The following is an 18,136-nucleotide window of genomic DNA, read 5'->3' as shown; positions in this document are numbered from 1 at the left end:
ATCAACGCACCGAAGGATCAGCATCCCTGTGTCCGGCTCCTGTTACACTCACAGGCTCCAAGGTCACAAGGGACCATCATGAGCATCTAGCCCTGGGAACTTCAGAAACCACGTCCTCGTTAGTATAGTGGTGAGTATCCCCGCCTGTCACGCGGGAGACCGGGGTTCGATTCCCCGACGGGGAGTGTAATCATTTTTGACAGAACAAGGAGCAATGGTCTCAAGTTGCAATGGGGACATTTGATATTTGGAAACACTAGTTCACTCGGAGGGTGGTGAAGCACTGAAATGCGTTACCTAGGGAGGTGGTGGAATCTCCAGCCTTAGAGGTTTTTAAGGTCCGGCTTGACAAAGCCCTGGCTGGGATGATTTAGTTGGGATTGGTCCTGCTTTGAGCAGGGGATTGGACTAGATGACCTCCTGAGGGCTCTTCCAACCGTAATCTTCTATAAGGTGATCAGATGTCTTGATAAAATCGGGACTGTCCTGATATTTAGTTGTTTCTCCTGCATCCCGTCCGATGTACGGTCGGGACACCATTTATCCCTATATTTTGCTTCGGTGGCACTCTGGCTTTTTTTTTTTTTTTTGCTTGGGGCGGCAAAAAACTTAGAGCAGGCCCTGGTGGTGGGGGGGTGAGCCTGTGGCTGCCCCCCCATGTGTCCTGATATTTTGTTCTTGTCATCTGGTCACCCTAATCTTCTATGATTCCATCACCAAATTTTTCATCGCCTCAGGCCTGGTCTACGCTAAGAGTTTATGTCGGATTTAGCAGCGTTAAATCCGAATTAACCCTGCACCTGTCCACACAACGAAGCCATTTTTTCGACATAAAGGGCTCTTAAAACCGATTTCTGTACTCCTTCCCAATGAGGGGATTAGCACTGAAATCGACATCGCTCTTTCGAATTAGGGTTAGTGTGGATGCAATTCGAAGGTATTCGCCTCCGGGAGCTATCCCACTGAGCACCATTGTGACCGCTTTGGACAGCACTCTGAACTCGGATGCACTGGCCAGGTGTACAGGAAAAGCCCCGGGAACTTTTGAATCTCATTTCCTGTTTGGCCAGGCGAGCTCATCAGCACAGGTGACCATGCAGTCCCAGAATCGAAAAAGAGCTCCAGCATGGACCAAACAGGAGGTACTAGATCTGATCGCTGTATGGGGAGAGGAATCCGTGCTATCAGAACTACGTTCCAAAAGACGAAATGCCAAAACATTTCAAAAAATCTCAGAGGCCATGAGGGACAGAGGCTACATCAGGGACGCAACACAGTGCCGTGTGAAACTTAAGGAGCTCAGACAAGTGTACCAGAAAACCAAAGAATCAAACGGACGCTCCGGGACAGAGCCCCAGACATGACGCTTCTACGCTGATCTGCATGCAATTCTAGCGGGGGGCCGCCACCACTACCCCACCCCTGTCCGTGGACTCCGAGGATGGGATACTCTCCACCATGGCTGAGGATTTTGCAGATGGGGAAGATGAGGAGGAGGAGGACGAGCTTGAGGAGAGCACACAGCACACCGTTCTCCCTGACAGCCAGGATCTTTTTACCACCCTGACTGAAATACCCTCCCAACCCAACCAAGCCGGAGAAGGGACCTCTGGTGAGTGTACCTTTTAAAATATAATACATGTTATAAAAGTAAGCGTTTTTTAATGATTAAGTAGCCCTGAGGACTTGGGATGCACTCGTGGCCAGTACAGCTACTGGAAAAGTCTGTTAATGTGTCTGGGGATGGAGCGGAAATCCTCCAGGGACATCTCCATGAAGCTCTCCTGGGGGTACTTTAAAAGCCTTTGCAGAAGGTTTCTGGGGAGAGCAGCCTTATTCCGTCCTCCATGGTAGGACACTTTACCACGCCATGCTAGTAGCAAGTAATCTGGTATCATTGCATGACAAAGCCTGGCAGCGTATGGTCCCGGTGTTTGCTGGCATTCAAGCAACATCCGTTCTTTATCTCTCTGTGTTATCCTCAGGAGAGTGATATCGTTCATGGTAAGCTAGTTGAAATAGGGGAATTTGATTAAGGGGACATTCAGAGTGGCCGTTCCGACTGGGCTGTTTGCCTCTGGCTGAAAAGAAATCCTCCCCGCAGTTAGCCACGCGGTGGGAGGGGGGGCCATTGGCACTGAACTGTTAGCGTTTGGCTAGCAGGGATCTTCCCTGATACCAGCCAGGCGGTGGGGGGCAGGGGAAAAGCGATCATCCCAGAGAATTGGATGGGGAGAGGGGGTTAGTTTGCTTTCTGCTGCTGCACGTTGACAGGAAAACTGCAGCAGTAAATGGCCAACTCAACGGGCTTTGCTTGGTATGGGAAAGGAGGGGGCTGCTGTTATGAAGGTTGCAGAAGCTGAAAGACTATGGCTTACCATGGCCGCCTGCAAGCCAAATTCTGTTGCCCTGCATGTGTGATCTCTAACACCAAAGCCACAGGCACTCAATATAAGATGCAAAATGTGACCTTGTACCAAAATCACATGTGCTATGTAATGTGAATAGTGTTGTTCACCGTGAAAGAGTACAGCCATTGTTCTGTAAAATGTATCTTTTTAAATACTTCACTCCCTTTTTTTCCTCCAGCAGCTGCAAATGTTTCAAGCCTCCCTCCTCCATCCCAGAGGCTATCTCAGATAAGGCGGCGAAAAAAACGCACACCCGATGTCATGTTCTCTGAGCTCATGCAGTCGTCCGGCACTGACAGAGCTGTGTGGAGGGACACAATAGAAGAGTACAGGATGGTGGCCGATGAACGTGAGGATAGGTGACGGCAGGAAGATCAGAGGAGGCAACGCTGGGGATACTGCGGGATCAAACGGACATGCTCCGACGTCTGGTGAAGGTTCAGGAATGGCAGCAGGATCACAGACTGCTGCTGCAGACCCTGCTTAACCCCCTTCCTTCTCCCCAAGTTCCATAGCCTCCTCACCCAGACACCCAAGAACGCGTGGGGGGAGGTTCCGGGCACCCAACCACTCCACCCCAGTGGACAGCCCAAGCAACAGAAGGCTGGCATTCAACAAGTTTTAAAGTGGCCTTTTCCTTCCCTCCTACCCTCCTCCCACACCCCACCTGGGCTACCTTGTGAGTTATCTCCCATTTTTATAATCAATTAATAAAGAATACATGTTTTTTAAATGATAGTGACTTTATTTCCTTTGCAAGCAAGTTATGATTGAAGGCGGGAGGGTGGGTGGCTTACAGGGAATTAGAGTCAACCAAGGGGGTGGGTTTTCATCAAGGAGAAACAAACAGAAGTGTAACTCAGTACCCTGGCCAGTCATGAAACTGGATTTCAAAGCTTCTCTGATGTGCACCACTTCCTGCTGTGCTCTTCTAACTGCCCTGGTGTCTGGCTGCACGTATTCAGCGGCCAGGTGATTTGCATCAAGCTCCCACCCCGCCATAAACATCTCCCCCTTACTCTCACAGATATTGTGGAGCACACAACAAGCAGCAATAACAATGGGAATATTGGTTTCGCTGACGTCTGAGCGAGTCAGTAAACTGCGCCAGCGACCCTTTAAACGTCCAAATGCACATTCTACCACCATTCTGCACTTGCTCAGCCTATAGTTGAACAGCTCCTGACTGCTGTCCAGGGTGCCTGTGTACGGCTTCATGAGCCATGGCATTAAGGGGTAGGCTGGGTCCCCAAGGATAACTATAGGCATTTCAACATCCCCAATGGTTATTTTCTGGTCTGGGAAGTAAATCCCTTCCTGCAGCCATTTAAACAGACCAGAGTTCCTGAAGACGCGAACGTTATGAACCTTTCCCGGCCATCCCACATTGATATTGGTGAAACGTCCCTTGTGATCCACCAGTGCTTGTAGCACCATTGAAAAGTACCCCTTGCAGTTTATGTACTGGCTGCCCTGGTGGTCCGGTGCCAAGATAGGGATATGATTTCCGTCTATAGCCCCACCACAGTTAGGGAATCCCATTGCAGCAAAGCCATCCACTAGGACCTGCACATTTCCCAGAGTCACTACCTTTGATAGCAGCAGCTTAGTGATTGTGTTGGCAACTTGCATCACAGCAACCCCCACAGTAGATTTGCTCACTCCAAATTGATTCCCAACTGACCGGTAGCTGTCTGGTGTTGCAAGCTTCCACAGAGCTATTGCCACTCGCTTCTCAACTGTGAGGGCTGCTCTCATCTTGGTATTCTTGAGCTTCAGGGCACGGGAAAGTTCCATGAAAGTGCCCTTATGCATGCGAAAGTTTCGGAGCCACTGGGAATCATCCCAGAACTGCAACACTTTGCGGTCCCACCACTCTGTGCTTGTTTCCCGGGCCCAGAGTCAGCGTTCCACGGCATGAGCCTGCCCCATTAACACCATGATCTCAAAATGGCGGGGGAACGCGGTTTTAGGGAAAAGTGTGTTCATGTCCTCATCACCGTGCTACCGTCGCCTCCTTGCCTGGTTTTTCAGGTGCTGGTTCTGCATACACTGCACGATAATGTGCGAGGTGTTTACAATGGTCATAACTGCTGTGGTGAGCTGAAGGGGCTCCATGCTTGCTGTGCTATGGCATCTGCTCCTGCCCAGGCAATCCAGGGAAAAGGGCGCGAAATGATTGTTTGCCGTTGCTCTGGCGGAAGGAGGGGCGACTGACAACATGGCTTCCAGGGTTGGCTTCCAGGGAATTAAAATCAACAAAGGGGGTGGCTTTGCGAGAAACAGAATGGCCCCCTCAAGGATAGAACTCAAAACTGGGTTTAGCAGGCCGTTGATTTCATGGAGGGAGGGAGGAGAAAATGCATAAAAAACAAATCTGGTCTATTTCTTGTTTTGATCCACTTCATCTATCTTTATACATCTTGCTGGCAGCAGACTGTGCAGTACGACCGCTAGCCATCGTCATCTCCTGGGTGCAGATTAAAAGACAGTGCACTGCCGGTAGGTGCTGCCTCTCCTCCCTCACCCCCTCTGCCTCTTCTCCCTACCCCCCTGTATTCAGCCACCTCCTCGAAGGTCACCAGCATCTGAAACACGAGTCCCACACTGACTACGTGCTTCCCCTGCCAGAATCCACTAGTCACAGGGGGGAAAAAACAAAACATTGAAGCTCTGGGAGGGCCAGAGAAGCAGAAACCCACCCCCACCCTGCTCAGAGCAGCCAGGAGGCTTCAGGGGGTGGGAGAAGGTGAGAGCTCCTTGTCCCCCCCAGCACATGGATCAGGGCAGGGTCCTCTCATTTCCCACACGCCTGCCAGCCACAGGCTGACACGGGAAGCAGAGCTCTGAGCCAGGGATGGGGACAGGAATCCCGACAGCTTCCCTTCGTATTTCACAGCAGCCTCTGGCCAGTGGGTTCAGGCTCCAGCACTGGGAGTCTGGTCAGTTTTCCCAGCCCTGCCCAGAGGGGTTGGGTCCTGTTTTAGAAATTGGGGAACGTTTATAACACCCTTCTCCTCCCTGCCTCTCCCTCACGTCATCCAGCTGCTCCCTGAAAATCCCCTACCTGAGCTGGCTCCATCACAGCCATTTCCCTTCCCTGTCCCCTGGAAGACGGGATGATCTGGAGTGAAATCTAGATGTGTTTCTTCAGCCTGTCACGGTGAGAGGGGCGATGCGGGAGGTTACAGAAGGGGCTTGAGTCCAAGTCACACCCCGATTCCCCCCAGGCTCTCTCCCTGCAGATAGACGCTCTGGGCTCTGCCGTGCTGGGAACAAACCCAGTTAGTTTATTACCACACAGGCCAGGCCCCTCCCAGCAGAACTAAACTCTCCAGGGACCCTTTTAAACCTCCCCGTAACAGCATCTCTGAGTGAAATGCTGGAAAAAGAGCAAAATCAAAGGAGTCACTTTAGGGTCCTGCCCCACAGTGTGACCCCCTCTAGCTCTCCCTCTTCTCCCTAAGTAGAGCAGTGCTCAGCAGAGCAAGCAACTGGCTTTTCCTCTCTCAGCTCCTGCCCTTGTTCCCAGGAGAGTCAGTCTGCTCAGGTGGATGCAGGGAATAGATCTGGGCAGAGCTGGGAACCTCCTCCCCACTTGTTGCTCCTGCTGCCCCTTACAGTCTCTCCACTGTCCCTTTTTATCTTCTTCCCTCTCCCTGGGAGAACGGGTGACTGCCCCATTGACATGGACCTTTGTCTCATGAAGCAGATCAGTCACTGACACTGGTAACGGGGGTTGAACCTGGCTGTGTCACTGAGGGCAGCAGCTCTGGGACTCACAGACACACGGGGAACCCTCTCCCCTTGTAGGCCAAACTCACCAGCTGGTCCCTGAAAGTGGCCCTTTGTGCAGAGTCATTTCCCTGCCCGGCTCCAGCCCTTTCCACAGGTCGCTCCATCCCCTGCAGGCTCAGGCTCAGGTACTCTAGGGGCTGGCTCCAGCCATTGGTTCCAGCCCCTGGGCTGGTCTCAGAGGGGTATGAGGAAGCGGGAATGTTCTTAATGTTTTTTTCTGAATATTGTGTGTGCCTCCCTTTTCCCATGTGTTACTCAAGTATCGGGGGTGGGATACAGATGTGTGATGATTGTGGACATCCCTAGAGGGCAGGTGTGATATGCAGACTGGTTGCTTGGGCACAGAGAATGGCTGACACTCTGTATCCTGGCAAGCGATGGCTGGAGCCCGTCCTCTTCAAGGAGCAAGCCGAAGGTGTTGGAGAACAAAGAGAGAGGGGGAGGCCAGGTGACCTGTTTTCCTAGGAAGGAGAGAAAGCACGGAGGAGGAGCAGCTGGGCATCACTCAGGATGAGGGGCTGGAAGCGCATCAGTCTCCTGGTTTGGGACTCAGTGGGGAGAGCCCAGGGCTCTGGACTCTGGATTCCCCTCAAGCCAGACTTTGCTGAATGCTCCTGATTTCTGTGCTAACAAGCTCTGTTCTACGCTGTGTTCCCAACGACTAACAAACCCTTCTGTTTTCCAAGCCGGCTGAGAGTCATGGCTGACTGTGGAGGTGGGGTGCATGGCCCCTGTGAGGGGTGTGTCAGGCTTCCCCAGGTGTCTCGCCCAGGTGGACTCCCTGCAAGGAGCTCGCGGTGTGAACAGGGGTTCTGAAAATGCCAGTGTCAGACCCAGGAAGCTTCTTGCCCTGGTGAGAGTGTGCTCCGAGGGGAGAGGCACTGTACCAGAATCCTGCCTGGCTTCATTCAGAGCTGACCCAGGGTACAGAGGCTGTGACTCTGTGACACAGGGCTGTCGTAAACACCTACCTCCCCTCCAAGCTCTGGTTGCCTCAGCTCTCAGATGAGTAAAGAAGGAGCAGCCGAGCCCAGTGGCTGGCCTGCAACGAAAACATCTGAATCAGCTTTGGAAACAAATACAGAGCATGTCTGGTAACTGCCCCTCCCTACTTCTGGATGCTTTGGAGCAAGATCAGCCCCGCGCTCTGCACCTGTGCTGAGACACAACATGACAATGTGTGAAGTGAGTTTAATATGTGTTTGTTACACCTGCCAGACTGTGCCTCACACCTTTGTGGGCATGGCAGTCACAGAGTCGCCGACATGACCATCCCCATGTACGACAGGGTAACAGACAATGCTGGCTGTCCAAGTTACATTTTCGTGGCAGTGCCTGATTCGGAAGAGAGATAGTTTAGCTACCCTGTGGTTAGTGAGCAGGGAGATGCTGAGCTCAGAGAGTCTTTACAGTTTAATGACAGGTTTCAGAGTAACAGCCGCGTTAGTCTGTATTCGCAAAAAGAAAAGGAGGACTTGTGGCACCTTAGAGACTAACCAATTTATTTGAGCATGAGCTTTCCTGAGCTACAGCTCACTTCATCGGATGCATGCTGTGGAAGTCGCACAAGACATTTTATACACAGACACCATGAAACAATGCCTCCTCCCACCCCACTCTCCTGCTGGTAATAGCTTATCTAAAGTTATTACCAGCAGGAGAGTGGGGTGGGAGGAGGCATTGTTTCATGGTGTCTGTGTATAAAATGTATAAAATGTCTTGTGCGATTTCCACAGCATGCATCCGATGAAGTGAGCTGTAGCTCACGAAAGCTCATGCTCAAATAAATTGGTTAGTCTCTAAGGTGCCACAAGTCCTCCTTTTCTTTTTACAGTTTAAAGCACCAAAACTGTGGATCAATCGGCTCATTCTCATAAAGGGGATCCCTGCACAGCACAGCACAGCAGGATCTGCCATGACACTATCCGGCCTTCGCTCTCCTGCTCATGAAGGATGTCCTGTCCTTTGCAGGAGAGAGAGAGGAGGAGCAACATCACCTTAAATTTCAACCTCAACCCCTTTCATGAAATGCTGACAGGCCAAAGCTGTGAAATATCGTCATGCCGTTTCTACACAAGGCAACACTCAGGGAAGGTGAGATGAGCACCCCACTGCTTCGCGCCTTCTCTTTGGACTTGAAACATCGAATGTGGGTTGCACCTGGACTATCCAAGCTTTAAACATGTTCAAGAAGAGATCAAAGGCCTGACGATTTACAGTGTTGGGAGGAAGGTCTCCTGCACTTGTCTGTGGTTGCCCTGACGGCCACTGTCGAAATTAAGGCCACCTTACTTCTGAATAAGAGCGTCCACAGAGGGGTTTGGAGCCCTGGGATTTATTTGCATTAACTTTGCACTGTTAGCATCAGACCATACAGACAAGCCGTGAGGAAGGAAAGGAAAGGGAACATGGGAGGTGGTGGGAGAGTGCTAACTTTTAGGTTTTGGTGCTAACTCTTTCGTTTTAAATGTTTTCATTTCTTTTCCCTGACGCCCCCACAAACGGGCAGACATTCAGAGGCAGTGCTTGGCAAAGGAACAGGAGTAGTAGCCACCCAATCAGGATCAGAGTTTTCAGGCCATGAACAATAATGGATCATTTACCATCGGAATCAGCAGTAGAGTCTGCGTCCATAAGAAAATGGGCGTATTTACCATGGGGCAATTAACCTGCATTACTAGCCCACTGCGAAAACATAAAGGAAAGGGTGAGGTCAGCACGGTGTCCCCCGGGCTGACCAATGAAAAGGAGAAACAGAGCAATTCCTTTTAAAAATGATTTGACTTTGGCCGTACAAATCGGTACACGTGCCAGAAGGAAGAACATCCCTGAAATGGATCAAAACAAAGAATGTAGCATCCATAAAAGGCTGAGAACTTAAATAGGCCATTAGAAGTACAAACAATGTGGTAGAAAAATCCACATTGATGATAGGTTTCAGAGTAACAGCCGTGTTAGTCTGTATTCGTAAAAAGAAAAGGAGTACTTGTGGCACCTTAGAGACTAACCAGTTTATTTGAGCATGAGCTTTCATGAGCTACAGCTCACTTCATCGGATGCATAGCATATCGTGGAAACTGCAGAAGACATTATATACACACAGAGACCATGAAACAAAACTTCCTCCCACCCCACTCTCCTGCTGATAACAGCTTATCTAAAGTGATCATCAAGTAGGGCCATTTCCAGCACAAATCCAGGTTTTCTCACCCTTCCCCCCCCCCCCCCCACACATACAAACTCACTCTCCTGCTGGTAATAGCCCATCCCTCTTTGAAACCTCTCTTTATAATGCGCATGATAATCAAGGTGGGTCATTTCCAGCACTAATCCAGGTTTTCTCACCCCCCCCCACACACCCCCCTCCAAAAAACACACACACAAACTCACTCTCCTGCTGGCAATAGCTCATCTTACAATGTGCACAGCAATAATCCAAGTTTAACCAGAACGTCTTGGGGGTGGGGGTTGTAGGAAAAAAACAAGGGGAGATAGGCTACCTTGCATAATGACTTAGCCACTCCCAGTCTCTATTCAAGCCCAAATTAATAGTATCCAATTTGCAAATGAATTCCAATTCAGCAGTTTCTCGCTGGAGTCTGGATTTGAAGTTTTTTTGCTTTAAGATAGCGACCCTCATGTCTGTGATTGCGTGACCAGAGAGATTGAAGTGTTCTCCGACTGGTTTATGAATGTTATAATTCTTAACATCTGATTTGTGTCCATGTATTCTTTTACGTAGAGACTGTCCAGTTTGACCAATGTACATGGCAGAGGGGCATTGCTGGCACATGATGGCATATATCACATTGGTGGATGTGCAGGTGAACGAGCCTCTGATAGTGTGGCTGATGTTGTTAGGCCCTGTGATGGTGTCCCCTGAATAGATATGTGGGCACATTGATGATGCAATAAATGAAGTCAGAGAAAAGTCAAGTGGGCACTTCCGAGTGTGCAGGATGGGGGGTTACTTACGGAAATAAGGTTTTAAAATCAATTTTCAATTGCAAGTGGGGGAGGGGAATCACATGTTCCTGGAAGTGTAAAATGGCATCAAATGTTACAGGATTATACAACCATCCTAGATATAGGGACTTTGGAAGGGGTAGCAGTAAAACTATGAAGCTAGTACACCCCAAAGGCTCAGACACAAAAAGATAATAAGACAAAAACAAAATGTATTCATTTCTTTATTTAAATTCTAGACTGTTGGGTGCATAACTCACGGGGTTGGAATTCTTGGGGTTGTCAATCTGTCTTGGGGTTGCATATCTGTGCTTAGTAAAAAAAATACCACTTTTGAGAAGCCCTGTATAGGAGACACTCTAAGGCCCTTAGGGACAGATTTTCAAAAGGATTCAGGCCTCTAGTGGCATATTACAAAGTATCTAGGTGCCTTGAAACTTCTGGCCTTTAGTGAATATTTGGGAACCAAGTTCTGTAGACAAATGGGACATGGGATAAAGCACTAGGGTGCCGGACAGAGAGACAAAGTAATTGGCTAAAGCAAGACCCACTGGTGGATCAAAGGAAATTGAAGGAGGTTTGAGACAGCACTGAACTCAAATGACAACATTTCAATAGAAACAGGAACTGTTACACTAGACACATGGGGAGATGTGGTAGCTGATAGGGATGTAAAAGCTTAACAGGGGTCTAGAGTGAAGGTGGGGCCTGGCCCAAGTGTCCTTCTCCTCATCTCCATGGAAGGGGGATCCCGCCTGGGAGGGGAATGGAGAGGGGGGAACTTCAGCCAGGAGGAGGGAGCGTCCGTAGGAGTTTCTCTCTCTCCCTTCCCCCACCTCTGGCCCATCAGCTCAGCAGCCAGGGCTGCAACAGGGAGGAGGGGCTGATGGGGGCTTCTCCTCCTCTGCCTGGAGTTTGCTTAGACCAGGCAGAGCCAGAGGGTCACTGACCAGCTGATGCTCGGCTGCTCCTGGATCCTCACCCCAGCAAGAGCCAAAAGCCCCTGATGTGTGTGGGAATTAGGAAATGGGTTTGTTACTGTGGCTTAGTCAGGACCCTGAGAGAATTTCCCTGCTGTGTTGGGGAGTCTCTGATGTCCCACATGGCGTTAGCTCCACTTGGAGCATTTTCCACACTGAGAACATCTCAGAGGTTTCTTCCCTGTGCAGATTTGCAGATGCCTGATACTCCGGGACCACCAAATGAAGATTCCCCCACATTCAAGGTCTCTCTGTTGTGTCAGTCACTGATATGTGAAGTCAAATTGAATCTTTTCCAGCAGTCAGGCTATTTCCGGGGTCTCTCACCCTTGTGGATTTTCTGATGTTTGGTGAGCTCCGAGCTCTTACTGAAGCTTTTCCCACACTCAAGGCATTTATAAGGTCTCTCCCTCATGTGGATTCTCCCATGTCGAGTAAGGTGTGAGCGCCGACGGAAAGTTTTCCCACAGTCCAAGCATTTATGGGGTTTCTCTCCCGTGTGGGTTTTCTGATGTGTATTAAAGGTTGTTTTGTGGTGGAAACTTTTCCCACACTCAAGGCATTTATAGGGTCTTTCTCCTGTGTGTATTCTCCCATGTTTAGTAAGAGATGAACTTGCCATAAAACTTTTCCCGCACTCAAGACATTTATAGGGTCTTTCTCCAGTGTGGATTCTCCCATGTATAGTAAGGGATGAATTTAGCAGAAAACTTTTCCCACACTCAAGGCATTTATAGGGTCTTTCTCCAGTGTGGATTCTCCCATGCACAGTAAGGGATGAATTTTGTACAAAACTTTTCCCGCACTCAAGGCATTTATATGGTCTCTCTCCTGTGTGGATTCTGCTATGTTCAAGAAGGTATGAGCTCTGACCAAAACTTTTCCCACAATCCAAACATTTATATGGTCTTTCTCTTGTGTGGATTTTCCTATGATTAATCAGTCTTGAGCGCTGACTGAAAGTTTTCCCACAGTCCAAGCAGTTATGGCCTTTCTCTCCTGTGTGGGTTTTCTGATGTGTAGTAAGATTTGAGCGCTGAATGAAACTTTTCCCACACTCAAGGCATTTATAGGGTTTTTCTCCAGTGTGGATTCTCCCATGTATAGTAAGGGATGTATTTTGTACAAAACTTTTCCCACACTCAAGGCATTTATAAGGTCTTTCTCCTGTGTGGATTCTCCCATGTTTAGTAAAGGATGAACTTGTCATAAAACTTTTCCCACACTCAAGACATTTAAAGGGTCTTTCTCCAGTGTGGATTCTCCCATGTATAGTAAGGGATGAACTTGCCATAAAACTTTTCCCACACTCAAGGCATTTATACGGTCTCTCTCCTGTGTGGATTCTGTTATGTTCAATAAGTCTTGACCGCTGACTGAAAGTTTTCCCACAGTCCAAGCATTTATGGGCTTTCTCTCCCTTGTGGGTTTTCTGATGTGTATTAAAGGTTGATTTGTGGTGGAAGCTTTTCCCACACTCAAGGCATTTATAGGGTCTTTCTCCCATGTGGATTTGCTCATGATTATTGAGGAATGAACTTTTTCTAAAACATTTTCCACACTCAAGACATCTATAGGGTCTCTCTCCTGTGTGCATTCTCTGGTGTATAATACGACAGGACTTCTTATTGATGCTTTTCCTACAGTCTAAGCATTTATAGGACTTCTCTCCTGTCTGGGTTCTCCAATGTGTAAGAAGGGTTGCAGTGAAACGGAAACTTTTCCCACAGTCAAGGCATTTGTAGGGTTTCTCTTCATTGTGACTTGTCTGCTGGACTGTGGCTTCCTTGGCATCCTTGCATCCTCCACCACATTGAGTGGATTCATCCAGTTTCTTCCCGGGATAGTTTCCCAGCTGCATCTCTGATCTGTGTTGATCTCCCCAGGCATTTCCCTGTTCCCAGCCCTGGGAAAAATTCCCTTCAGCTCTTCTAAAAAATGTCTCCTGCAGTTCCACTTTCTCAGGACCTTCCTGCTGCTGATTCTCCTCCTTGTTCTCACTCACTGTCCTATCACCTGCTGGGAGAGAGAGAACCCAGACAGGAGTCACTGCCTGTGCCCAGGGAGAAAGGACAGAAAGGGGAATAAAAAACAGGGAAAACACCACACAGTGACTGTTGGGGAGATGGAGACACTGGATTCTGCCTCCACATCCCACCCCAACACTCCCAGGGAAGTCAACTCAGGGAGGAAATTCCCGACAGCTAACAGGATGGGTGGGAAGCTGTGACTGATCTTTGCCTTCATGATACGACACCTGCTGACTGCAGCCCTGACCTGGGTGAGAAGGGGCAGAACTGAGGGCTCTCGCTCATGGCACATTTTGGGAGTCTCAGCTTTTTCCTTCACTCGCCAGATGGTTTCTCTGCCAGTTTTCCTGACTCCTCACCTGTGCGGGTGCCTCTCGGGTTCTCCCTTTCCTTGGAGTCCTGGAGATCTGGGACCCACGGCTCTTCCCCTCGTTCCAGCCGGGCGATCAGGTCAGGTTTGGGAATGGGGACTCCTGCGCAGGGGGTGAAATCAGGAAAGGTCAGGGTGAATGGAGCATTGATAGTTTGTCACAAGAAACATTCCTGGAGTTTAACCTGACCCTACATGGGACTGTGGTAACGCAGACCCCTTGGGAACAGCAGACATCGGGGGGCGGGTGTGTGTTGTTACATCCTCAGGATAGTTGTGCTCTGCGGGACTTGCTGAGACACACACATCTCATGTGTTAAACTCCTGCCTATTTCCAAGCCTGCAGAACTTCGAGCCCTCCGCACCGCTGGAGCTAGTCCCAGGAAAGAAGGCGAACGGTGTGTGAAGGAGAAATAACACAGGCAGGACAATACCCTGCTTCTGGTTCCTTGAAAGCTGGAGAGATGGGGATGAGTTAACATGTCTATTATGTTTCTGACTCTCCTGTTCCGTTGAAGAGGGTATGGAGATCAAAGTGTCTCCCACAGAGGAGCTGTGGACAACGTGACCCTGGCCCCCTAAACCAACTGGCCAGGGAAGAACCTGACCAGATTCAGACACTCAGGCCCCACGGCTTCTAATAACCGAGGGGACGGGACTCCCTTACCCAGCGAGATCACTGTCTCGTAGTTCTCCTGCATGATGTCCCTGTAGAGGGCTCTCTGAGTGGGGTCCAGCAGAGCCCCCTGCCCCTGGGTGAAATACACAGCCACCTCCTCGAAGGTCACCGGCATCTGAAACAACAAGAGTCCCCCACTCAGCACCTGCTGCCCCAGCCACAATCCCACTAGTCACAGGGGAGGAGGCCCATAAAACCTGAATTCTCCCTGCACCCTGCTCAGAGCTGTCAAGAGGCTTCAGGGGGTGAGAGAAAGTGAGAGCTCCTTGTTGTCATCCCCAGCACATGGAGCAGAGCAGGGTCTTCTCATTTCCCACTCGCCTGCCAGCCACAGGCTGAGATGGGAAGCAGAGCTCTGAGCCAGGGACAGGGACAGGAATCCCAACAGTTGCCCTTCGTTTTTCACAGCAGCCTCTGCCCAGTGGGGTCAGGCACCAGCAGTGGGAGTCTGGTCTGTTTTCCGAGCCCCGCCCTGAAAATCCCCTACCTGAGCTGGCTCCATCACAGACATTTCCCTTTCCTGTCCCCTGGAAGATGGGACGATCTGGAGTGAAACGTGGACGTGATTCCTCAGCCTGTCGGGGTAATAGGGGCAATGCGGGAGGTTACAGAAGGGGCTTGAGTCCATGTCACACCCCGATTCCCCCCAGGCTCTCTCCCTGCAGACAGATGCTCTGGGCTCTGCCATGCTGGGAAAACCCTCAGTCACTTTATCACAACACAGACCCGGACCCTCCCCCCAGCACTGAACCCCTGAGACACTTTTAACCCTCCTCCCCCCCTCCACCGCCGCCAGAGACAGCGTCTCTAAGACAAATGCTAGAAAGGAGCAGAATCAAAGGAGCCACTTTGGGGGATCCCCCCTGACATTGGCCCTGAGGGCAGCATGTCCCCCCAGCAGCGCGGGGAGTCGGCCAGGGCAGGAACTGACTTCTCCTCCCTCAGCTCCTCCCCTTGTGTCCAGGAGAGTCAGTCTGCCCCGGGGGATGCAGGGAAGGGATCCAGGCAGGGCTGGGAGCTGGGAACCTCCCTCCCCACTTCCTGCTCCTGCTGCCCCTTTCAGTCTCCCCGCTCCCCTTTCTGTCTCCTTCCCTCCCCCCTCTGCCTGGGAGAACTGGGGACTGTCCCGTTCCCATGGGCGTTTGCTCTCCAGGGTGAGCCGGGCTGGGTCACTGAGGGCAGCAGCTCGGGGACCCGCAGACCCATGGGGAGCCCCTCCCCCTCTGGTACAAACTCACCAGCAGGTCCCTGAAAGGGGCCCTTTGTGCAGAGACACTGCCCTGCCCGGCCCCAGCCCTGTCCCCCCGGGACTCCCCATCCCCTGCAGGCTGCGGCTCAGGGGCTGGTGTGGGCAGAGCCCGGGGCTGCCACAGGGGCTGGTTCCAGGCTCAGTGAAAGTCCCCACCCGGGCTGGGCCCGGGGCGGGGGTTAATGAAGGTCTGTCCCTGGCCCAGCCCCAGAGGGGGACCAGCAGTTTCACACTCTGGGCTCTCAGGTAGGCAGCAGTGTCTGAGCCAGGGAGCTCAATCCAAGGGCTCTGACATCAGGAGCAGAGACAGGCACCAGCCTCCTCCTCTCCCTCAGCCAGACCCGGAGCCCTCTGCCGGCAGCAGCTCATGCCTGAGCCTCCCTGTCCTGCCCCTGCAGCCCCCAGGGACAGGCAGGCGGAGGCAGATCCCATTGGCCCATCCGCGCTCAGAGCCAGCAGTGACTCCGGTCTGACTCCGGTGTGGCTGAGATCTGGATCCTTCCTGGAAATCAGACCAGGGCCCTGGGCAGCCCCCAACACTCAGGAGACACGGACCCCACCAGCATGTGTGTGTCTGACAATAATACACGGGAAACAGGGCGTGTGTGTGTGTGGGGGGGTGGGGGGGATCTGGATATTTGCCTTGTAGCTTCTGACCCCGTCTGGCTGCTGGGTGGGGCAGCCCCTCCCCCTCACCTGTCCAATGGGGTGGGGCAGTTGCCTTGTCTCTCTCTCCATCTCTTCTCCCCGACCCCTAACCTCTATCCCTCTGGTCCCCAGCCAGTCTGGCTGTCCCCGGCCTCCTCTTTCCACATCCCCCCATTTCCCTCGCAGTGACCCCCCCCCCAACTCAGAGTTTCCCTCTATTGCAGCCCTGTTCCCACCCGCCCCATAAGTCTCCCCGATTCCCCTACATCGCCCCATCCCCCCTTCAGCCACCCCCTTCCTGGCCGCCGCATCCCCCTCCTGCCCCCGGCCTCACACATCCCTGTTCTCCCCTCAGTCCCCCCTTGGCCACTCCCCGCCCCTCTTCAGCCCCCTCCCGGCTGCCCCCACGGGTTCCTGTCCCAGCCCCCGGCCCGGCCGGGCTCCCCCCGCCCCGCACACGCCGGGAGCTGCGGCAGCTTTCCTGGGCCCGGGGCAGGGAATCGCAGCCAGCTCCGCGGGGAGCAGCCCGGGGCCAAACCCGCCCCCTGCAGCCCGGGGGTGACGGTGGCGGGTCTCTCTTACCTTCCCTCCGAGCGGGGCCCCCCGGGGCAGGGCCGGGCCGGGAAGGGGCCCTGGCCGGGCTGGGGGCTCTGCCCTGGGAGAGGCTCCTGGGGAGCAGCGGGCAGGGCCCGGCGGGAGGTTCCCCTCTCCCGGCTGCAGCCCGGGCTCCGGGCTCCCAGCACCAGCCGCCGGGCTCGGGGATCTCGCCGGGAGCCTGGGAGCCGGAGTCCCCGCAGCGGCTGCGAGTCACTTCCTGGGCCGGGCCTGAGCCCCGCAATCGCTCCCCCCAGAGCCGCCCCCCAGCTGCTCCTGGGTCCTAGCGATCAACCCACCGAAGGGTCAGCATCCCTGTGCCCGGCTCCTGTTACACTCACAGGCTCCAAGGCACAAGGGACCATCATGAGCATCTTGCCCAGGGGTTCTCACGACCAAATTTGGTGGCCTCAGAGTGTGGCCAGCAGCTCTCGCTGGTGCCCGCTCTGACACTTGCCCCTATAATCCCAATTAACTTTACTAGAAACCAACAAATATGCACAGAGGTAAGAGGGGGGAACACTCCTCCTAGCGTGGGGAACTTTTCTGGCTTCTACGGAGCACCAGAGGAACTGGCTAGCAAAAGGAGCTGAGTCCTTTACCCAGAGGCCTGCATGACCTCGAGGACCCCTGCCTGCCCGCTTCCACTCTGGACCCGTAACCCCAAGGCTGGGCCCAGGGCTCCTGAGGCGCTCGACCCCCAATCTTGTGATCACTCAGGACAGCTGTCCCCATTGTGGGGTGTTCTCTCCACTCTGGATGCTTCCTTGATCATTGCACAGAGTTAAGAACAAATACAATTTATTAAACAGCAAGTAATAAAAAGAATAAGGAGAAAAGTGGGAAAGATGAAAGGAAAACATGTCACCCCGCTCTGTGGGGGGGAACCCCAAACAACCCTCTCTGGAATGCCAGGGCACTTCACAGTCTGTCCCTCCCACATCCCAGGCCTCCTGCCCAGGCCCGGGCTGTGCTGCCGGGATGCTCCGGTTCGGACACTTACTCCGGTGGTGGCCACACGCCCTCAGGCTCTAGGTCAGGGGCGGGCAAACTTTTTGGCCTGAGGGCCACATCAGGTTTCCAAAATTGCATGGAGGGCCGGTTAGGGGAGGCTGTGCCTCCTCAAACAGCCAGGCGTGACCCGCCCCAGCCCCTTATACAACCCCCCTTGTTTCCTGCCCCCTGATGGTCCCCCCGGGACGCTTGCCCCATCCAACCCCCCCTCTCCTTCCTGACTGCCCACCTGGGACCCCTGACCCCATTCAATGCCCCTGTTCACTGCCCTCTGACTGCCCTAACCCCTTTCCACACCCCCGCCCCCTGACCACCACCCCAAACTCCTCTACCCTCTATCCACCCCCCCCCCACCACTCCCTGCCCCCTTACCGCACTGCCTGGAGCACCAGGACAG

At 52.6% G+C, this 18,136-nt stretch overlaps 1 protein-coding gene and 1 non-coding gene across 13 annotated transcripts in view; one reads left to right on the top strand and one right to left on the bottom strand.

Moving 5' to 3' along the window:
* LOC114022341 (zinc finger protein OZF) overlaps positions 1-16,731 on the bottom strand; it is a 793,526-nt gene extending 776,795 nt beyond the window's left edge. For 5 of the 12 annotated variants that reach the window (XM_043528094.1, XM_043528101.1, XM_043528097.1 and 2 more), the window contains exon 1: positions 14,722-15,463. In XM_043528094.1, the coding sequence (XP_043384029.1) occupies positions 14,722-14,922 (201 nt within the window). In that variant the 5' untranslated portion in view covers positions 14,923-15,463. The other 7 variants (XM_043528105.1, XM_043528093.1, XM_043528092.1 and 4 more) reach the window with 7 other exon arrangements.
* Positions 114-185, top strand: TRNAD-GUC. The gene has a single exon. It is a non-coding gene; the product is annotated as a tRNA-Asp (tRNA).
* Positions 16,732-18,136: the final 1,405 nt, after the last annotated feature.

The sequence above is a fragment of the Chelonia mydas genome, chromosome 14, assembly GCF_015237465.2.
Source record: "Chelonia mydas isolate rCheMyd1 chromosome 14, rCheMyd1.pri.v2, whole genome shotgun sequence".
In the NCBI taxonomy this organism is placed as follows: domain Eukaryota; kingdom Metazoa; phylum Chordata; order Testudines; family Cheloniidae; genus Chelonia; species Chelonia mydas.
The sequence above is the reverse complement of the archived record's forward strand: the minus strand, read 5'-3'. Positions and strand labels throughout refer to the sequence as shown.